Source organism: Perca fluviatilis, chromosome 14 (genome assembly GCF_010015445.1).
Source record: "Perca fluviatilis chromosome 14, GENO_Pfluv_1.0, whole genome shotgun sequence".
NCBI classification, from domain to species: Eukaryota; Metazoa; Chordata; class Actinopteri; order Perciformes; family Percidae; genus Perca; species Perca fluviatilis.
Genome location: NC_053125.1, coordinates 17814408 through 17837827, shown reverse-complemented (window position 1 = coordinate 17837827; position 23420 = coordinate 17814408). Strand labels below are relative to the sequence as shown.

At 42.4% G+C, this 23420-nt stretch overlaps 1 protein-coding gene across 2 annotated transcripts in view; it reads left to right on the top strand.

Moving 5' to 3' along the window:
- The first annotated feature begins 16749 nt into the window (after positions 1 to 16749).
- The window catches only part of rbpjb (recombination signal binding protein for immunoglobulin kappa J region b), a 56893-nt gene continuing 50222 nt past the window's right edge, over positions 16750 to 23420 (top strand). The window contains exon 1 of one of the 2 annotated variants that reach the window (XM_039822623.1): positions 16750 to 16966. In XM_039822623.1, coding sequence (XP_039678557.1) covers positions 16947 to 16966 — 20 coding nt within the window. In that variant the 5' untranslated portion in view covers positions 16750 to 16946. The remainder of the gene's footprint in view (positions 16967 to 23420) is intronic. The other variant, XR_005641649.1, reaches the window with a different exon arrangement.

Genomic DNA, 23420 nt, shown 5'->3' with positions numbered 1-23420 from the left:
TGTGAAGGTAAATAAGCTGCACGATTGCCCTATTAACTTACATTGTAAGCTGTTTTGCCGCTGCCAACTGCAGCGATCTCGCGTAATACCGGACCAATGTCAAAGATTGTTGTTCCCATCAGTCACTTAGACACAAAATCATAGGAAAATAGGGTACAGGTTGTAAAAAAAATGGTAGTTACCCTTTAAGTGTTAAAGCTGCAGTTAATCAATATTTTGTGTTTACAATGCATCAAATAACTATGTGTATGAGAAATGTATAGCTCGTAGTGACAAGCCCACAGAGAATAATCACCGCCTCATCTCTACAGAGCTAGCTTTTTTGTCCTAATTTATATGATACCCATCATGTGAATAGAAGCATTCAGGTGCATACAATGCCACAACCATTCCACTACTGGCTGCTGCAGTAGTGGGCCAATCACATGTCGCATTAGACCGAAGAACGCTTGCTGTGATTGGCTGCGAGTAAAACCATACAAATAGTCGTTTTTTTTTCTGGATCTGTGTACAAAAAGGATCAAATGCAGGTATCATTTTTCTGGAGAAGTTTCGATACTACTGGGTACTGGGTTATTTTTGTTGATACCTTAAAGGTGTTGAGGACCGATACCCAGCTCCATCTACTGCAGGTTTAACAATACACAGGGCTATATAGAGTATGACTTTTTAGCTTTTGAACAGGATTCTGACCTCTATTTGGTTCCATTTTCTTTTTCACTCTTTCTCAGATTTTCGCTTTTCTGGTATCCTGACTTATCTCTTCTCTCTTTTGCATACAAGTTCTCTCATCTCTCCATCAGTTCAATTAAAAGATGCTTTGTATGTCCTCAAACCAATAATGTATATCACATTAGCTATCTATCTTTGTCTTTCTTTGTCTCACCCTCTCTCGGCCTCTCAAGCACGTACACACTTCCCCTGCCTGCACTCCTTTATCTTATCCCTTTTCCACTATCCCTAAAGCCTGTCTCTGTCACCCCCCCCCCCTTTTCCTTTTTCAAAAACACTTTCCACTGCTGTTTCACTCTTTTCTCTGTCTCCCCCCTCTTTCATCATCTCTGGACCCCTCACTGCACCTCCCACAACAAACACACCTACTTATAACACACCCCAGTGATCTTTCTTTCATTTTTTCCATTTGTTTGCTTCCAACTCTTTTTCCTTTAAACCTCATTCTCCCTGTCTTTCTCTTTCTGTTGTTTCCTCTATCTATCATTATCAGCCTCTGTTTCCTTGTCCCTCTCAGCCTCCACCTTATCAACACGTCCTTTCTCTGCTCTCTCCCACAGTTCTTCCCCCTGTCTCCCTCTCCTCTCCTCTTCTCTTTCTCTAGCCTTCCCTTTCCAGCTCTCTCTGTGTCCTTGGTGTGTGTGGGGGCAGCGTGTGGTCAGGCCTGCAGGCATCAACTGCACAGGGCCACTGCCTCGGGCTTTGTGTGTTTTGTGTGTGTGTGTGTGTGTGTGTGTGTGTGTGTGTGTGTGTGTGTGTGTGTGATTGGCACAGTGCCCAGACCTACCTCCTGTGGTGAAACCCACTCCTTTTCTTCTTAGCTGCCTGGACTGTTGCCCAGACTGACCCAGATACAAGCATGCAAACACATTCACAGATAACCTGACATGCAGATGTGACGCATTAATACACACAGTAACACACACAGATTAGTCTCAGAGAGCAGAAAATCACTATTTCTATAACTCTTTCAGTTGGCTTCTATTAACAGTATATGCATGGATTCAGATGTTTCTGTTACTATTTGCCTCCTCTTGTAGATATGCATTGTGCCAACAGTGTGTGTTTATGTGTGTGTGTTTGAGAATGTATTGGCAGCCACTGTGTATGCATGTCACACACAATAGGCCTGACTTCCACCCACTCCCATTCTACAAATTGATGTGTATATCATTCAATTTACGATGTTTGCATTCGATTAACTTGTATATTTCCACACTAAAATAAATAACTAATGAAAATAAATAATCTGGAAGTAAGAAATGTACTGCACAAAACTACAAAAACGGGCAAATGTAAAGTGTGTAAGAGTGGATTTTTGTAAAAGTCAACAGGAACTGGTTAAGCGTTGACTTTAAACTGGATTCATAGGAGAAGCAGTTGGTGTTTTATCAGTCCTCTGGCACATCTTGCACAGCCGTGTCACTCTTTCCATGTCATGGTCAACTAGCGTGTGGCTGCTGGCCTCCGCCCTCTCATATCTGCTCCTTGGGGCCTTCGAGCCAGTCTCTAAAAAGCGAAAAGCTGTGTTATTTATTCTCACTGCCTGTTGCGGTCTTGGTGTTGCTTTTTTTTCTTCTTGTTTTTCCTCGTGTCCCCATCTTTTAATAACTCCATTCCCTCTTAATGACTCCCTACTCATTTATCCTTAGAGTAATAGATAGAAGAGTAATAGATAAAAAGACAGATGGATAGAAACATTGAGAGCTACCACAATTTGTCCCAGATCCTTTCCCCAGATGCAATGCAAACGAAGGCCACCGCCAGGCCAATAGCAACCCCGACCACTTGTTCCCTGACACTTGGATGCCAGCTCCTCTGTGGTTTCAGCCAATGAGCTCACCCCTATTGAAAATAACAACAGTGACATCACTGTTTTGGCCCATCGCAGCTCCCACCCAGTCAGGAGTCAGAGGTAACCCGCAGTGAAGGCAGAAAGAGGCTAAAAGTGAACGGAAAGAATAAGAGAAAGGGGGGAAAAGACTGGAAGATGGTTTTTATTTAAAGGTAATAATGTTGGTTTATAGTCTGAAGAAGGGGAAGGAGAGGGTGAGGCCGGATTGAGCACAGACAACGGAGACACATATACACGTTTATAAATAGATGCACATTTTTTTGTTGGCCTCAGCCTCGTGTTTTGGCTCCATCTTTGTCTATGTCTACCAGCGTTTAACTTCTGTTGGAGCGGTTTTGTTTCAGCGAGGTTTCATTTTAACCTTTATACCATACTGTCTGCCTGTCTTTCCCCCGCTTCTTTTTTCCCTCGAGGGTGATGCCAGCTGGTGTTCATGACACTGCCTCACGTTGATCTCCTGACCTTTCAACTTTGACCACTGTAAGAACCTCCCCCCCCTCACACACACACACACACACACACGCGCACACACACACACACACACACACACACACACACACACACACACACACACACACACACACACACGTACATACACACACATACACATACACACAGATATACATACACTCACACACACTCGATTTACTGGCCAGTTAGCTTCATTCATACCAACTGACACACATTTACATTTACATGAGAACACGTGCGCACAATAATTAATTATTTCTAATTAGCTTCTCTTTCTTTTGCATGGATGAATTTTCAACATGACAATATGGGAAAGAGGTCTATTTAACCATAAAGATCTGCAGCCAGATCTCACCATTGCAGGTACAGGAGTCAGAGTCAATGTTGGACTTAATTCATTTTATACAGAAGAAATCAGTGGCTCCAACTTCAATTCCTGCTGAAATTTATTCCATCTGAGTGGAGCAAAACATTGAAACCTCTTTTTCCCGAGCTTTTGCATTCGGGACCCTCCAGAATGAGACACTCCTGAATGAGGAGCATGAATTAGTTTTTTTGTTGTTGCTCTTTTATTTTGTTTGTTGTTTTTCATTGCATTTATTGCCGGAGGGAGATCAGTACCAGCTCATAGTAAGACCTGAAAACTGGATTGTAGATTACCAATGACCAAGTAGAAGCTACTGTATACAAAATGGTATCATCTGCATAAAAATTATGTTTTGAAAGTTTTACAGAGGAACAGATCTTTTTAATGTATAGATAGAATAGCAGACGGCATCAACAAATATGGAACTGTCCTACAAGAGGAAAGCATCTGTCGTTTCAGCAAGTGCCCCAAAACGACATATGTTTACGTTCCGCCCTCTAGCAGTCATAGTAATTGTGACGGGAGCAAAGGAGGAAATCAGCTGATGTTATTGTAGAACGACAACAGCCATGTAGGGAGGAAGTCAGGGTGGATGAATTAGTCAACAAAACACGGGACTTTGATACAGGAGACTGCTGTTTGTTTCCTGTTTCAAACTGACAGTCGGCATTCGTTATTGTCACCATGGCAATGAAGCTCTCTAAGCGAAGTAGTTATTTTAGCCCAAACCACTATCCTTCCCTGCACTTAACCAAGTCATTTTTGTGCCTAACCTTAACCAAAGCATTGTCGCATTATAAAACTGATTTTGTGATGGGGGCGTCAGATCAGAAAAGAGGGCATGCATTTTAGTAGTTTTTAGTTTAACTGAGATCTATTAGTAAGGTAGCTTCTAAACCAGGAAATCTCAGTGCCATCAAGACGAAATGAGCAAAGTATGTGAAGGAAATGTGTATGATCAACTGTATGAAATGCTTTGCTTAGCTCAACAAAGAGGCCAACACGGTGTTGTTTTTCTAAGCTGAATAACTTATTATAGCAGCTACTGGGTAAAAACTTGAACCACAATAATTCACAATGTTCCCCTCGTTGGGAGCACGTGGAAAATGTTCGGTCTTGGTATGCCCTGTGAGCATTTGAGATGATTTGAATCACCAGCCCTTGCGGTCACAACCTCACTTCATTAACCTTGAGAGGGTTAGTGTCACCCTTTTCTCCCTGTGATGTCATGTTCAGTGATGGGGCTCGGGAGGGGGCTCAAAGGGGATCTGTGTTTGTCTGTGTGTTCGTGTGTGTGTGTGTGTATGTGTGTGTGTGGACTTGGTGGTAGAAGGGAAGAGGAAGACAAGGGGGATCCTATTTGTTTGTTTTGCCCTCCAGACGTGTCCGCGAGCAGATTAAGGGATTTAGCTTGAGGGGGGAGGGGTGGGGCTTAAACTCCTCACCCATCTACATCCATGGTTGATGAATACATGAATACACACACAAATGCACTGAGGAGGTCAAAGAAATGAAGAAGTTTTGTTTTGTTTAAGATAAAAGCGACAGCAGTGGGAGATAATTGGATGGATGGAGGGATAGGTTAGACAAAATGATGAAGGGATGGTGGAAGGGGAAAGAAGACAAGAAGTCGTGTGTTGACACAGTGATACCTCTTCCAGCCATCTGATCTACTCTTGTTTGAGTGCTAATCCCTACCCTTAAGTAGCAACAGAATTAGGGACCCTAAATCTTGTAGCTTTGTCAGGTCTCGAACACAATGGCTGTATTAGAGAACAGAAGCTTGACTGTTAGCACGTAGAAACATGCTCCACTGTTCTACAGCGCCAAGGCAATTAATCATGTTTATTTTGGCATGATTTTAAAATATTATGCATTTAAGTTCAAATCCAAAAAGGACTTTTGTGAAAGCTAAGTACATTTTCTCAGCGTATTACACTTAAATACAATTCTTAGGTACTTTTACTTTACAGGAGTATTTTCATTTAATGGTACTTTATCCTTAAACTCCACCCCCTTTCAAAGAGCAATACAAAAACATATAATCAGTTTAAAAATAGGTTGCACCATTATAGATTGAACTATCCAATAGTATATAACGCTGGTAGTATTAGGTCCTCAACTAACCTGTTATTGCATATATAATAATAACACTATTAACATACATTTTTCTAATACTTATAGACTTTTAAGTCAAGTTTTGAATGCAGTACTTCTTCTTGATGACTGTTTTTTTACATTGTGGTATTGTTAAGTTTAGTAAAAGGTCTGAATACGTTTTATACCACTAAAAACAGATTCTTTTATGAAATAATTGATTAATGGAGCACAAGGTGATGTCTTTGAATAGGTTTTTTTTTCTTTCCAACAATCCAAAGAACAAAGATATAACATTATTATTTATTAATCAATTATCAAAATAGTTAATTTTGCATCTGAACACCACCTCCTAACACCAGCTTGCCACGTGTGCATATGCGTGTGTGCGTGTGTGTTTTTGTGTGTGTGTGTGTGTGTGTGTGTGTGTGTGTAATTTTGGTTGGGTTAAGAGGAAGGGGGTGGGGTTGAGGGGGGTGCAAACTGCAAACAAACGAATGAACGCCAAGCTCAAATTCAACCGCAGGTCGCCGAGGCTGGGCCCAGGGCCTACCGTGGTGTGGCTCTTTTGTAATGTATATCAAGTTCACCAAGGGCCTTTTCATCTGACAGGCCATTGTTAAGGGAGGCTAGCCGGCGTTCTACTCCCCTCTTAACCCCACCCATCCGACACAGGAGCAGGTTGGCTTGCAATTGTTTTATGGAAATGCATGCCGGCCTGGCCGGGTGTCTGCCAGGCGAGGACGGAGGGGAGGGGGGATACTGCATCTCTGTATGTGTGTGTGTGTGTGTGTGTGTGTGTGTGTGTGTGTGTGTGTGTGTGTGTGTGTGTGTGAGTGAGTGGGTGGGTGGGGGAGTGGGGGGAGATGTGACGCCGACCCCAGCAAACGCCCCTGACCCTGAGCAGATGGCGAGGCAGGGTCTCTCCGCTGAGCCAGAATTAATAGCGTGTGCCATGTCACATTGTCTGAGACGGGCCTGCTGAAAGCAACCCCCCCCGCCTCCCACTTCTATCCTGATTTTTGCATCCCCCTCTCTCCCCCTATCTCTCTCTTTCTCTCTCTTACCTACCTTTCTTTGACAGCTCTTTCGCCATTTCTCTCTGCTTCTATCCTTTTTTTTTCTTGTCTTCCCCCCTCCTCTTCTTCTGGGCCTTTTCTACCTCCTATACATCACATCACTTGTCTCTTCCTTCTCCCCCCCCCCCCTCCGCTGATCCCGCACTACACATCCACAATCTCCTCCAGCTTCCCCACAGAGTGCTTACCCTTCCAGGCACTCGTTTGCTCATTCAGTCACTCATTCATTTATTCACGTGCGCCTAATTCATCCTTCTTTTTAACAGACACTCATTCACAGGATTGCCCACTTGCCGAGGCTTTATTGGAGGACAATTAAGGCACCTGCATTTCTAAAGCTTCCCCGCTGAATGCCTGCCACCCCATTTCCTCACCCGTCTGTTCACACTACTACTACTGTTCACTCGCTCACTTGTTCTCGCATCCGGCCTTGCTCACCCGCTCATGTACAGAGTACAGAGAAATCAGAAAACACACCTCTTTTCATCAGTGTTGGTCTTCCATTTATACTAAGACCACAGAAACATTTTCAAAAATGCTCCCCAAAGTGGATACATCTGAAAATCCTGGTCTCACATTACAGTGTGGATGGGGAGTTTTTGTCAAGAGGTGATTTATGATCATCACGTGATGCATTTTTTTGTTTTTCTGTTGCACATGCTTGCAAAACATTTCCTCAAAATTGATGAAAAGCCACTTGGCGGAAATGTTACAAAAGTGCTGGTGCAAGCTCAAGTGGCCAAAATACAAAAACATAATACACCATATACAGTATATGATACACAACATGGGAAAGAAGGACTCTCCAGACTTTCTAAAGGACCACAATGGAAATAAGCGCTTGGGCTTTATTGTGTTTTTATCATTTTGACAAATGTACAAAGGCTGCTGTGCATTTATTATTTATATAATGTATATCATATATTTTTATATTGTCAATAAACAATTTCAATCAATCAATCAGACAAAAAATCTTGACTCAAGGCACCACTTACTGGCTATTTTTTAAAGCTTTCAATCTGACCGAGTTTGCTAGATTGTTATGGTAACAGTGGTGTAAACTACTGTTTTCAAGATCAACTTTCATACTGCATGTTTTAGTTTAGTGTAGTAAATGTAGGAGGTAGGAAAAATGTATCCATACAATCACATACAGGGTTTCCCACAGAAAATGTGTTAGTTAAGGTGGTAGGGTGGGGTTTGCCGTCAGAACAGCCTGCTTGTCTCAGAGGAAGTGTAACGTCAACAGCGACCGCTTTCGCCTCTCCATTAATATCATATCGCATCAAACGCTGTCTGCTTGAAGTTTTTAAAAACTGTAACCACACTTGAAACCGCTTTATCGGGCATTGCAGTGACTCACTCTGACTTCAACAAAACTGCAGAGTCGACCTAGTTTGCCCACACCTCCGCATGTGTGTGTGTCGGCGGTGTGGTTTGGAGTAATTTCACCCTAGGGTCCTTTGCACCATGACCTCGAGCCAAACACCCCCCCAGAAGCTTTTTTCACCTGGGTCGAACATTGGGAGAGTTAGCGTAGTGTAGCGTTATCAGCTGAATAGCTTAGCGCAGGGGCTAATGGACCCACATTTGTATCTCGTAAATGACCCCACTAATAATGCCCGAAATAATACCAAACGTCTACACTAGTACATATAGGTTATGTACTCATAAAACGATGGATTGGAAAGTTTGTAAGTACACCAGAAGGTTATGTAAATAACACTTGCCTGCTGGCTTCTGCTCTCTGTTGCTGCTGCTGTTGTTGTTGTTGCTGCTACCTGCAGTTAGACGAGTGCTTAGGGCCGTCTACAAATTACTACACCGAAAAGAGATACAACAAAAATATTTATTAATTTAATGATTAAATAAGGTAATGTCTCCAATATTTTTGTTGCATCTCTTTTCGGTGTTTGTGAAGCCCTAAACACTAGTCTTCAATAACAACAACAGCGAAGCATTAGGAAGCCAGGGCTTCGGTTGCAAATTTCCATCCATGTTTTATAATTACATAACCTAATACTAGTGTGAAACGTTGGTTAGCATTGAATGGTCATTAGACCTAAGCGTGGATTAGCCCTAACGTCATTCAACTGATACTCTACTAACCTCTCTAGACCAGGTGAAAAGTTTGGGTTGTTTGCCGAGGTCATGTTAGGTTGGAATACTCTGAACCATCACTTTAACTGCAAAGTGCTGTGGGAAACCCTGATATAAGTAAATAGCTTCAGTTTAAAGAGAAGCGGGGGGAAAAGGACAAAATGTGGATGCCAAAGAAAACTGTCATTAAGCATAATAGTTGAGCTGTTACCTGAGTATCAGAGGTAAAGAAATAAATAAGACTAAGAGTCTACAGCCATGCTAGTGGCTCTGTGAGACTGTACTTAAGCTAAATGCTAATGTCAGAATGCTGACAGATCTGGGCTGACATTCAAACATGGTCACAATGCCCATGCTAACATGCTGATATTTAGCAAGTATAATGTTTACCATGTTTACCATCTTAGTTTAACATGTTAGCATTATCGCTTTTGCTAATAGGCACTAAACACACAGTACAGCCAGGTCATAAAATAAAGTATTACCAAATTCCTGAGAGAAACATGAATGTCTGTCCCACATTTCATGGCAATCAACACAATAGTTATAATTTAATCTGGGCCAAAATGGTGTGGATGTGCACTATCTAGTCTGTGGGTGTGGATCCATCACAAATATTTGCAGGGCCTTCCTCTCTCCCTCTTTCTCTCCTGGAGCGGCAGGGTGGCTGCCAAGAGTGGATAAGAGGGTCAGGGGTATGTTCAATCTCACCCCTTCTCCTTGTTTCCATCCCCATGCTTATCACCAGTCCTTTTCCTGATTCCCCCCCCCCACCCCGGCCTCCTTTGACTCTATCGGCCTCCAGACAGACAGCCTGGGAGATGGAGGACGAGGAGGACGCAGAGGGTCACGGTCTTAGCGTTCAGGCACTTGGCCAAATAGTGTGTATGTGGGTGTGCATGTGTATGTGTATGTTGCACTGTATCACCTCTTCCCCTTTGCGTGTGTGTCATAGAATGTTTCCTATTTTTGCACGCACTGCAAAATGTTTGCTAGTGTGTAAATATATTTGTGTGTGTGTGCATGAGGAGAGAGAGAGTGTGGGCGTTAAGAAGGCAAAGGTCAAGGTTTTAGAGGCTCACTTGGCTGAGGCTCGTTCCCTCCAAACCCCCCACCAGCCAAACATGCTGCACTTAACAAAGTGAAGCTGCCTATCTAAACACTATCTCCTAAACAATTGCAATAGCAGCCCAGAATTTCATACAAATGTACAATATATCATGTTTTCCAAGTTCAGTACAGGAAAAAATGAAGGAATATTTTAATAGAATAGGTTAATAATAGCAGGAGCAATTATTAGTTTTCATTTCACTGAAACAATTTATTCTAGATGTCCTGTCCAGAAATTTCTTTGGGTTTGGGTTGAGCTGACCAAAGTACTTTGTACCCACTAATAACTGTCCATCAATCTTTTTGTCATGATATAACACAGCCTGTCACTCGCTCTTGTTAAAAAAACATTAACGTTCTGTATTGTAACATTATCAGGCTGCTTCTGCTATGAGCTTCGACTCTAGAAGTCTTAACTGACAAGGGCGGCAGGCCAAGCTAAACGAGTTATGCTCTTAGTTTACTGGATGTGAATATCCCAGGAGGGTTTTCACAAAGTGGAGAGCTTTACTTATGTTGGATAGTTCCATTGTTATGACATTTTGACCCTGTTCCTGATTAGTCTCTTAAGGGTTTGAATTTTGGAGGAGTCTTTGCTCTTTTTTTCTGGGACAAACCCCCTCTAAAAAACACTGGCTCCCGGCCTAGCCGACCGCAATACCAAATCTTTAGGCTCAGGAGATGATGTTTCAACCACATCCTGACAACAAACAAAATAACTTGTTGAGGTTAGAGGATTCTTGCAGCCTTTACTCCTTATATCTTCCATAAATCAGGCTTTGGATTCATGTGCATACAAAAGGGGTCAAGAGGAGATTTTGTTTGGGGCTGCATGCATCGACTCATATTTTCCGAGGTGGAACGTGGATGTCAGTCACAGTAACACACGTCCAATGAAGCACTCCAGAAGTGAAAGTGACTGCATGCATCACAGCTGAGTCACCAAAGAAAGCACCGATGGAGTCAAAACTACAAAGACAAATCAACTCAGATTTCCCCTTTGCGTGTTTTATGATTAACTTGACTCTTTTGTATCGCTCTCACTTGTCTGATGTTATTAAGGTTTGTGAGATGATTCTAAAAAAAACTAACTGACATAAACTAATGAATTTTGGTCATTTCAGCTCTCCGACTCATGCTGATTCATCCTGGGAGGGGTCAATGAGTGTGTTACAACACCTTGTTAAAAAAATGTTTTTGAGTTCCTGTGCTCTTTGGTTAACAGCTACACTTGAACAAATTTGATTTATGCTCAATACACTGCTTAAGGGAGTCTTAGTGGTAGCTGTTAGGGGATTGGAGAGCATTGCACATTTCTTTTCCGCACTAACATTCTCCCATCTGTACTGAGAATTGGAACCAGTTACCTTTAAGATGCCTGTTTGGCTTATTTTGTAGTGCTCCTAATGCTCCTATTTCCTGATAGAGCAAAATAGTGTTTTAGGACACTTTTTTAAAGGACGAGCTTGCTTATTTGTTGTTATTTCTTTACAAGAATCAATATTAATATTGTGTCTGTGCACTAAGTACAGACCTAAAGACAGGCATGGTTAGCTTTACATAAAGACTGGAAGCAGGGTGAAACAGCTAGCCTGGCTCTGTCTGAAGTTAAACAATTGGTGCTACCACACACAGTTTGGAGCCCAGGTTATGGTATAGGTCTCTGATCAGCCACAGTGGTACCAAACCTGGAAACCTCACGTATGACAAGACTCTGAGAGGCTGCGCACAATCACTGCACCCAGCTGTTGTTTGCCAAGAAATAGTAACTCAACATAACTCCAACTAAAATCACAAATTGTTGTTTATACGCTTCTGTTTGTGTGTGTGTATTACGTATGCTTCAGAGTTGTTAGCAGGCATTTATATTAACTTTGGACAGAGAGAGGCTAAGCAAAGCTAATCAGCTGCTGGATGGTTAGCCAAGCCCAGCATAGCATTACTTGCTTCATATTTACCAAACAGACACGAGCGTGGTATCAATCTTCTCATCTAGCACTTGGCAAGAAAGGAAATAAGCGTATTTCTCAAAATGTAAAACTATTCCTTTAACCTACAGATGTTAGGTCAGTCTCTTCTTCTCACTCTTGATGAAAGAGATCATTTTAATGATGATGCTAAAAGAAATCCTCATTATGTATTTTCAGGGCTTCCGTAGAACTCTGTAGATATTTGTATCTTCCAGTGAAATGTTACGATACAATGTGTTTCATATACAGCAAATCAAAATATACGGTTGGATGCCCACAAATGTGGGATTTCACTTCATTTAAGCCCACTGACATACATTAATTCCAAATAAATTCCGCTCTTATAATGTCACATCTTTCACGGGACAGTTTGCAAGCATAAATAAAGGCAACAAGCTGCTTTTATACTTTCCATAACATAATGCATTCAACAGCTCATGAGTTCTGCTTTTTTAATCAAAGTACAATACCCTGAGGCAAGCGCTGATTTAAAAAGATGGCGACAAGAAGCAAAGCCAAGTTGGTCCAGACCAGACCTGCACTCATATAACTTTTTATGAAAAGGCTTCCCCCTCGTGAAAACTAAAATGAAATCTGCTGTGTACAATCCTCAGCAGGACGATTTGAGAAGTGCTATAGTTGCAGAGCTGACATCTCTCCTCTGGTAACAGAAAAAAAATGCTGTTTTTTGCTTTTTGTATCTATCTGTGCTTGCTGTTTCTACTGATAACCATCGCACTAATGGATTTATGGGTCCTTGTGATTGTGTCGTCATGGCTGTAAAAGTCTATAATCTAGCTCTATTACAACAGTATGAAAGACTGTCAAAACCCACACACTGCATGTGGATTGATTGCTCCTGATTATAAATTGGTTGTGTTATCCGGCGAGCTGAGCTGATTATAAAGGCTTTCATTAAAAGCAATAAAGTATCTGTTTCTAAAAGTAGACTCTATAAAGCCACTACAAGTCAACAATATATTGCTTATTTTCCAATGTCATATACAGGCTATGTCACAGCTGTCAAATAGTGTGCCTCTGCTGTTCTCACCCAATATATTTGTGGCAGCTTGAACTCACTGTGAACCGTACAGGTCCAGAAAAGGGGAAACGTCTCTTTCCTCATACCTCCGATTCACCTCTTTTACAAAAGATTAGGGTTGCAAACAGGCGCTTTAGCTCCCTTGACAGTCTGCAAACTTATCATCCTGTCATTCTTTTTTTTCCCGGCTCTGTGATGTCTTTGGGACCTACTTGTAATGACAGTCATGTGATAAAAAAGTGGGAGGCTTTGAACAAAGAGCGAGAGGGGAGTAAAGGCGTGCCCATCTCGGATCGATCGTGCTCTCCATTTGTCAAGCTGTCTGCCCTCGTCCACCCCTGGGTTATCCCGTGGGGCTGGAGAGCAAGACAGATGGACATAACGGACGGATGGACACCCTTCCCTCGGCTGTGAACTCAGACTCACACGAGCCAGACTTGATTCATTTATCTTGTGATGTTCACTGAGAGAATATGATATCATGAAGTTGCTGCGTGGCTTGAAAAGTTAGTTTACTGCGTTAAATGTATGTAGGAGTTGCACGAGGTGTCACATTCTGATTTCCTGTCTCTGTCTGGCACCCAGCTGATCCACCATGTATCGTCTCATCTGTCCGCTTACCAGTCTAACATTTGACCCAGTGTCTCTTGACCCACCTTCTCTGTCTGTCACTCGTTCTCACTTTGATTGTGTGTCTGCTTATTTCAGGAAGTTTCACCACCCCCTGGTCGTATCAAATGACTTTGAGTCAAAGAGCTGCTAATCAGGAACCTCAAACTGCACTTCCCTAATTGGCTCGCTTTCTTCTTCGTTGTGTTTTTCACCCCTCAAATCTGCAGATAAAAATAATTTCTCTCTTTATTTTTTATAATAAGTGCTAGCAGTGCTTAGATTGATAAGCAGGATGTGAAAATTGCCTCGACCACAGAACAAAACTTGTTAATTCCACAGTTTGAGCTTAGCACTCAAAAGAAATGAATTATGAGGCTTTACTGTCAATCTTTGCAATCACAAAGTTGCTTCATACGGTGACCCCTTAACCTTTTTACAAACAAACAGCAGTGTTGGATAACAAACAATGCATTTGACAAAGTGACAGTATGTAGGCCAAATCTATATTGAGATAACACAGATGGGATGATCTACTGGTGAGGGCAGTTTCCACATGGGGACAAGAATCTTTCTATCTCAATCTCCCTTTCATTCTGATCCATGAGCTTAAGCAGTCAAGTGAGTGGATTTATAGACCTGAGGCTTATGGCTTAGTCATGATTGCTTGAATTGGCTGCATCTCAATTAAAATAAATGGTTTTTACTCCTAATGAGAGAATGGCACATGGGAGAAGATTGAGACAGCTGTAGAAACTCACTACTAGCTCATTGGTTGGAAAATAACTGGAATCTTTTTTCAAACAAATCTAGAAAAATCGTGTTGCCAGACGCAAAAGATATGCAAATGGTAGGGTCTCAAGGAAACTTTAAATCATTTGTTTGAGTGTTCTTTAAAGCGTGTTATAAGTTTTACAACAGCCAAAAAGGTCAAAGTTCAAATCCTGAATACCTCTGAATTTAAAAGTTAACACATTCTCAGTAAAGGGGCTGTTGTCCTTTCCCCTATTTCGCTCCCATTTTCTCTGAAAAGAACTTGCACTTGTGTAGCCTTTTTTTATTTTTTATAGTGTTCAGCTGTAAAACATTTGAGGAAACTTTATGCTTCCCCATTCAACTCTGAGGGTAACTGGAGGTTCTCCGCCGACTATAAAAAAAAGAGAGGGAAAGGAAAAATGGTTAGGGGCAGGATGAGGTCCTCGTCTCTGTGTCTTCATAGTGTAGGCCGCGGGCCAGGCACACTCTCAACCAAAACCTCATCCATGCAACTCTTTTCTCTTGATTTTTTCTCGTCCTCTTTCTTTCTGGCAGAAGAGTGAAGCTCCATAAAAATGAATTATGCATCTAAAAAATATGAAGTGTGTAGAGTGTACACTGGAGAAGATGGCATCTGCTACTTTATAGAGAGAAAGTGTCTGTGTGTGGATAGGTAGGCAAACATTCTTTTTTTAAGCATGCTTGATTTGTTCCTTTTCATATAAACTTAAAGGAACAGTTTGATGGTTTGTAAAGTATGCTTATAAGCTTTCCTGCCAAGAGTCTGTATGTTATGAAGCTGGAGCCAGCAGCCGGTTAGCTTAGCTTAGCACAAAGACAAAGGGAAACAGCTAGCATGGCTCTGTCCAAAGTTGATCAGCACCTTTTAAAGCTCACAAACTAATATGTTCAAGATTCAAGATTCCTTTTATTGTCATTCAGCAAAACACAGAAATGTAAAGCATGCACGAAATTACAAGCATGGCTCCTTTTAAAAACAACGATAAAAACAGGGTAATAAATAGAGCTCTGAATATATATAAAAAACAGAATAAATAATTTCCAGCAGATGATTTTGTACGTATAGGCTACGACTATGTGATGTATTGCGCTTGTAAATAAATAAATAGTATTACAATTTGCATAAAAGCACAGTTTAGTGGTGTTTAGTTGAGTTTATTAGTCTGATAGCAGCCGGGTAAAAGCTGTTTTTTCAGTCTTGTCGTGCTGCAACGTAGGTTGCAGTATCTCCTGCCTGAAGGCAAGAGGGAGAACAGGCTGTGACATGGGTGGGTGGAATCTTTTAGGTAACTGGTGGCTTCTTTCCCGTTTGTCTAATTTGTATAAAAATGGGACTGTAAAAACAACAGTTTCTGGTCTCATATAATTCTCGGCAAGAATGCGAATAAGCGTTTTTCCAAAAAATGTCCAACTCTTTTACAGTCTGGCCCAAATATTGCAAAAAAAACAAAAAAACAGCTTAGCTTGTAGTTTGAAATATTAAATGCATTTAAACATGGTGGCAACTCTGCCAACTATTTGTGTTGTATTTGTTGGTGTTGTTATTTATTCATTCAGCCAACAGCTGCTTTTCCATACAAAACAGCCTCAGGCAGATCACACACACAACATCTAACAAATGAGAGCATTGACTCGCCATCAGTGTGGTCTCAGAAGCCTTCCCTTTTTCTTTGAAGTTTGAAAAACACCCACAAGAAAAGTCACTTGTAAGGTGAACAAAGCTGCCACACCAATTAGGGACAACAAAACACAGACCTACATGAAGGTTTACGGCTCTCTGACCCCTCCCAGATAAACAAGAATGACCTGACTAGTTTGTGGTGGGGATGATATAAAGACACACTTTTGCAAATTGCACTCTGGCTGGGGGAGAAACTGAGGCAAACAGAAAGGCTAATAAAGCCCATGCCACATTTCCAAGCATGATCATTCTAAATAATAGCCTCCCTTGTACTTTGACTGAGGTTTTGGCTGTGAGGAGGGTGGTCATGGGGCTCCCCAATGTGATGGCAATGCACTAATCTGCCCTGTATGGCCCATTCACATGTGTTCACACCATTGTTTCCAGTTCTAAACAGGAACTGCAATGTTACCCTAGGGAATAGCAAATTTGGTGTGCAGCAAGAAACCCTTTAATTCCTAGTCTTATTTAAAGTCAGCGTGTCCTTGCAGTCTCATCCCCTCTCATGCTTGTTGTCTACTATTGTGAAGTATTGTAGAATAAAAAGGATATTTTAGCTGTAATTACATGCAGCTGTTAATGCTGAATACTGCAGAGACGCCATGAGGATGCATACTACAAAATCTGTGTGAGCCTGGGAAAACCGAGGGTTTCCTCACCACTAAACCGATCGGTGCAGTAATTTATTACCCGGTAAACACGTGGGAATAGTATTTCAGCACCACAAGATAAACAACTTATCCACTTCACGTACATCTCGCGATAGGGGACGCTCCCTCTATGCTCGCCTATTGTGAGAGTTTTCCAAGCCTCGCGTGATCTGTGAAGTTTCCCACGCCTGTTGTTGTGGCGTCTGCCCTTTTCGCTCACTCTCTCTCTCTCTATTGCTGCTACCCGCCGCCTCCCCTTTTTCTCTGTCTTCCTCACCCACCCCCTTTCTCTCCGTCTCCCTCGTCCCTACACCTCCAGTCTGCTTCTGTTGTCTCGGCGGATTGTTGGACTGTGGGAGAGAAAGGATATCGCGAGTATTGGAGTTTTGGTGAGAGTTTGTGGAAGATGGCGCCTGTTGTGACAGGGTGAGTCTGAGATTCGGGGCTGGCGGTGGGGTCCACCGTGGGGAGTGGAGTTGAAGAGAATACAAGTTATTACCATGAAACAGCTTAATTGTAATCCATGTGTTGTAGCCTGGGTATAATACAATGTTTTGACCACCGGTTTACTCGCTGGAAGTCGTTTCTTTGTCTCAATGTGTTTGCGTGCGAGTGTTTTTTTTTTTCTTTGACCAGTTAACGTTACTTGCCTGAGCCGACTGTTGCTGCAGTGTTTTGTGAGCTAGCCCCAGCTAAGCGATACTTCACCCTCGGTGGTCTTTTTCCCAGACAACGGCGAGCTGTAAGCTAGCAGGCTAACCAGCGAGCTAAACACAACCAGCGAGGCATGTTTTAGAAAAAATATTAACACGTATGCCGTCTCTTTCCCCCCGAGTGGCTTACGCTGAAAGCTGGTCCTGTATTTGTTTTCGAAACGTGCTCACCATTTAGCCGGGCAACACGTTTACGAACTGGATTCACGACTCAACACAGCTAGCTGTCCGATAATAGACATTAGCTAGCGGTATCTGACTGAAACACGTTGCGGCTTTGTGAGCAAGGCATCTCTTTTGGCAGTGTTTTTAAAATGTTAACTGCATTTGTGAGATAGTTTTCGCTTTACACGGCGTGCTTGCTGCAAATCTTTAAACTTAGCTAGAGCTACCGTACACAGTGACTAGCGTTTACTTTTACGACTTCAGCCCCCTGTAAGTGGACGACAGTGCTGGAAAATAGTATCTAACGTTGCTACTTACAGCGATCTGCATCTCTATAACATTAAGCAGGTTGCTAATGAAAACTCCAACCTAACACTGCAGTGCATCTAAGGACAAAATTCACCGATAAACACCCATTATAGTCATATGTGCTTAACCCTATTATCATTGCAAAAATGATCCTACTCTTTCAGTTACAACGAGCATTTGATTAAGTTTCTCATTTACAGTCTGGTGGTCATAAAAGTGACGTTTTTTGCCCCGAAGAACACCGAAATTATACCCCATGATGAGCTCTAAATGTTAGTTAACTAGCTGCTAGTCTTGAAATACTTTTTTGTCAAATTTAGTTTTTATCTCTGAGATGGATAGAATTCTAAACTATTTAACTAGGCTTGGTGCACCTTCAGTAAATGCTACTAAATAATACATCTGTGATAAGATGAGACTTGTGATGAGTGTTTGCTGTGCATGTTCATTTGGGGCTTTCCAGCAGACCTGAACTGATTTCAGTTGAAGGGGGGTGGGGGGAAGCAAGCTAGAGGGCAGGCGGGTCAGGTCTGGGTGGCTGGCCACCTGTCCAGATGATATCTCCAGATTCATGTGTGTTTGGCTGTGAGTGGGGGGTCAGTGTGTGTGTTAGGAAGATGGGTGGGTGGGTGCTTTGGTGAGAGGTTTAACAGAAAATTAAAGTGCCATAAGGAGTCTTTTTTGTTTTTGTTTTGCTGATGGCTGGCCATGTTCACAGTAACGGTTGGAGGCATCACAGAGCCTGACCACGGCCCCATGCCCCATGTACTGTTTGAATGGTTCTGGCTTTACACAGGGAGGGGCTCCACAACCACATGGTTGTTACTGGTATTATGACTCTCTTGTAAAAAGCATTACAGAGAGGCAGTGGTTGTATGTAAGTCTTTGAATTAGAAGTTGTAGGTGATACTGACTTCACTGTCCCTTCAGTTGTAACTTTATGTGTTGCACATAGAGACATTTCTATTGTGTTTCTGCCTAATTTAGTTTGCTGCTTGGAAATCTTTTTATTTGTATCTATTTTATTTTGTTCTTAACAATAGAAGATCATCAAGTTTGTGTCAACACCATTCGCACTGTGGTGTTTTATACTGGATGTGCATGATTGCAGATGGCAGTTGCAAAATTTGTCTGACAATACATTTTTGCTTTTATGAAACACTGCATTTGAGTGCATTTTATTTAATGTACAACTCCTGTAATTGCCAAAGAGTTAGCGCTTCGTAGTATGTATTATGAAACACATGATAGCTATGACACAATCCAAAATCTACTGTATATTTCAAGTATTAAAGGCTCACTCCCTGTAGGCTTTAAAAGGTGGTTGTGAAGAGAGTTGTAGTTTGCTGGGTGAAATTAAAGTGGTCTTTGCTTAGGTTTCTGGGTGCACAGCCACTGACATCACTCACTTAAGGCACCCTGCCATTCTCGCTCTAATTTACGCTACTCTCGTATAGGGATGTCACGAGAACCGGTACTTCTCTGGTAAATTCTGAAAAGTGACGGTACTCGTTTTTCTACATTACCGTAGGTACCGAGGGATGCAATTCTTCCGGACCTAATGGGGGCAGTATACACCTACAAGGGCTCTAGTCTGCTGCTAAACGGCACAGAAAACAGAATAGCACCTCATCTCCATGCACGTTGCCCGCTGACGGCTAGACTGCATTCAGCCTCTGGCTTTACTGTTACATTACATCTACAGCAACGGCTTCACCTAGAGCTCCCAACCAGAAAGTAAATCTGTTTCTCTGCCGTTGTCTGTCACAGCCTAGCGTTAGCTTCGATAACTGACATTAGCTAACTTAAGCGCTTGTTTTAGTGGCCTTGTGGCCTTGACCAACTGCCACTTTGCTTGTTTGAAATCCATGATGTCTCTCTCTCATGGGTGGGCCAAATTCTCTGGGCAGGCAAAGCAGAGAAAGGGGAGGTAACATTGCTACTTATGACCTCATAAGGAGCAAGATTCCAGATCGGCCCATCTGAGCTTTCATTTTCTCAAAGGCAGAGCAGATACCTAGGGCTCGGTTTACACCTATCACCATTTCTAGCCACTGGGGGACCATAGGCAGGCTGGGGGAACGCATATTAATGTTAAAAAACCTCAAAGTGACCTTTTCATGCCATGGGACCTTTAACAAGAATCATGAAATATCACTGGTATTGGTATCAATGACCTTTTTTTTTTTTCCCAAACACCGTGGTATCGACTTTGGTATCGAGTATCGTGTACTTTTGGTGGTATTGGTACCGACTACTAGATTTTTTTTGTTATTGTGACAGCCCTACTCTCGTAATGGACGTTGCCGTACGTTGCTTCTTCATCCGCAGTAAGCAAAAATCTATACCGTCCGAGCCCAAGTTGCTTTCATAATTTTCCCTCATTTTTTTTTTTTTCTCTCTCTGCCAGCAAAACTGATTGCGATATCTGAAAGAGCAGCACTGTTCACCTGGGATGTTAAAAGCATGAATCACTTATTTCAACACTGCTTTGCCTTTGCTGTGCCTCAGAGGGACGGGATTTCATTTTGCTAACCCCCCCGCCCCCCCTCCATCCCTTTTGACAACAAAAAAAAAAGAACGATTGAGTCTTTCAGGCCAAAAGCCAAGCGTCTCTGTGCTGGTGTAATGATACTACTGAGCCTTTCTTTGAGACACAAACCTTGTGTTCTTGCATTTCTTATTATGAGCAAATGAGCGTGCAGTTTGAGCTCTGCGGCTGTGTTGACGGTGATCAAGTGAGTGCATGTGGAAGGGAGAGTGAGTGTACCTAGACATAAAAGTTGATCTGTCTGTGTGTGTGCACGTGCATCCATTCCCCAGGGTCCTCTCCTCTTCCCTTTTATGAAAGGAAAGGTTCAGAGAGAGCAGCAGATGTCGAAGTGCTGACCTTTATGGTGGCAAAGGCTCAGACTAGAGTTAAAAGACATGCCGAGTTACCCCACCCCACTGCCCCTCAAAGCATCAGCCCCATGTCCTCACACACACACACACACACACACACACACACACACACACACACACACACACACACACACACACACACACACACACACACACACACACACACCACTACCTTAGCTGCAGCACTGATGTATAGGTTAACAACAGAGATGACACAAGCTACCTGATCTGTGTTGTCACCTCCAGTGTTCTGCGGCCTCCAAAGCTGCCCTATATCCACCCAGAGCTGTGAAAATCTTCAGTTGTGTGGTGTGTGTGTGTGTGTGGGGGGGTACAAGCCAAGAGGGAGCCGTACAGAAGTCGCAGGCAAAGCACCAAAGCAAATGTGCCACCGCCAGACATCTTTAGGGGGATTTATTCTTGTGCATACTGTAGCCTATTGTTTTGGAAGTTCATGCATATCCATTACTTCACATGATTGAAATATCCCCCCAAGCCTATAGTTCCATTTAGGGTTCAGATTCAACTTTTGGTCGAGTGATGATGGGCCTCTTAAAGCACCACACGCCCTGGTTGAGTCAGTGTCTTCATTCTCTTGTTTCCCTATTCAGTCTGTTTGTGTCAGTCTGTCTGTTTCAGGAGAACAACCACAGGAGACACCCAAGGGGATAGAAATGCACATTTTTGCGTAATTTGGCTTGGATTTCCGCCAGCTTGGCACTCCTGATTCTTGGTTCTCAGCCACATGCTTAAGTGTGCACAAACCAGATATACCATCATAGCATGTCCCTCCTGCTTATTCATAGCAAGTGGTTCCCTTTTGAGGGTCTTGCGTTACCTCATTTCTCCAAGCCCAGGCCCTGATAAGGGGGTTGGATTTCTCACACAAAAGCCACTTACTTGTGCAAGACTTGGAATGCGTTAGTCTGAGCTCATACTTTTTTTTTTTTTTAATCTGTGGCTCTTCCAAAAATCTTGCTGCTGTTTGCTTCGGCGAGGATGGGACGGAACATTCTGATGAAAATCTGAAACCAGTGTGGTTTTCAAAACAGCCCTGCCGTCATGTTTGATGGAGACCCAAGTCCTCTTGGAGTTGTTGTTGGCATCGGCGTCACTGCTTAGCTAACACGAGGCAAATGCAGTGGAAGTACGTACCTGTCCGCTGACTTGTTTTGGAGCGGCTTGTTGTCTTTCTCGCATTTACTCCCCTCTTCCAAGAGAATTTCCTCAGCCCCAGCATTCCCCTTTCCCCGCCCCTGTTCCTTTACTGTTTGTAGCGATTACAGCTTCGCCAAGGGAATGTTGGTTTCTACTGTGTCAGCAGTTTTTGCTCCCGCTGTCCCTCCACATTCAGGATGTTTCATTCAGAAAACATGAACTAATTCCCCCCTGTCTGACTCCTGTTTGCTTTCATTCGGCCTCAGTGAGCAAACTCTTACCTACTTCTTATGTTGGGGCAGCTGAAATTGAGAGGAAAAAATATTAACTCTATTGACACTTGTCTGTTTGTCCCTCTTTCTCCTTAGGGGTGACAGAGGGGGATCTGTAGTTTTGAAGTTGACTTTTAAAAGAGGACTTATGCTAGCCCTCTCATATATTTTACAATACTAGATTATGATGCGCTAAGCTTTCAGGAGAATTCACCAGAGAGCCATGCTTGGAGAGAGAAGCTTATTTTATTGGCCCAGGTCATTGTCAGCTGTGGTAGTGAGGGCTCCAAAGCATTGTTCAAGTGTCTCGCTGTTGTTAGATCGTTCTGTCTGTTCTCCGACAACCACTCTGGGCCGGTTCATCCATTCAGAGGAAGGTTACAAATATACACAGGATCTCCCATGTTGGGAAAGCCCCTAACAAAGCCACCTCCCACAGCTTAAAGCAACTGCCACTATTACTGTATTAGATGAGAAGGGAGTGGCAAGCAGTGAGCCTGCCTGTAGTAAACCTTCCTGAAAGAAATGTTGTTGTAGCGTTGGGACTGTTAGCATCATATCAAGTCTGCTGATAGCCACAGAGCAGTATTTCACTCATATCCTCTTTAGGCAAATGGCTCATGACTCTGATGTAAACATTCCTTTGCTGTTGATTGATCCTTGCAAGCCTTTTGAATTGACATTTTTACAGGACCCCATTGTCTTTGCTACAACTAAGTATACCAGTGCAGGTTTAGGAATAAGACTTGGTTTTTGGTTGGGACCATGTCAAACAAATTTGACATCAGACAGATTCTGTGTAATCTTTAGTAGGGCTGTGCAAATCGTATCCCGATATAGGTCATTTCATATCTTGATAACAAGATACATCACGCTATATAGCATGCTTTCTTGTAATTTAATAGATAAATACGAAATAAGCACATGGTAAAGCCTATTATTGTATACTCCTGTGTGAATGAAATACTTGACAATTAATGTACTGAGTATTTTCTCATTTTATGAAGAACGTTGTGCAAAATGAACATATGTGCTATATATTTATATATTTTTTTTTTTAGCAATGTTGTACAATTATGCACCAAAATGGACAGATACATTCAGCATGTCATGTTTTTAAACCCAAGTGTGTCATATTTCAAACCATGATTTCTGCAAGCCATCCTGCAGGGACACTGCTGTAGGCAAGTGATGGCAGCCCTGGGGTGACAGGCAGCCTACATCCCCCTCTGATAGAGAGATATGTTGGAGAAAGAGCCATAAGGGCACAAAAAGGAGTTATTAAGTGTCGAGAAAATATTGAAGGAAAAGAACAAAGCAAGAGAGCAAGAGGGGTTGGGATTCCAGGAAAGGCACACT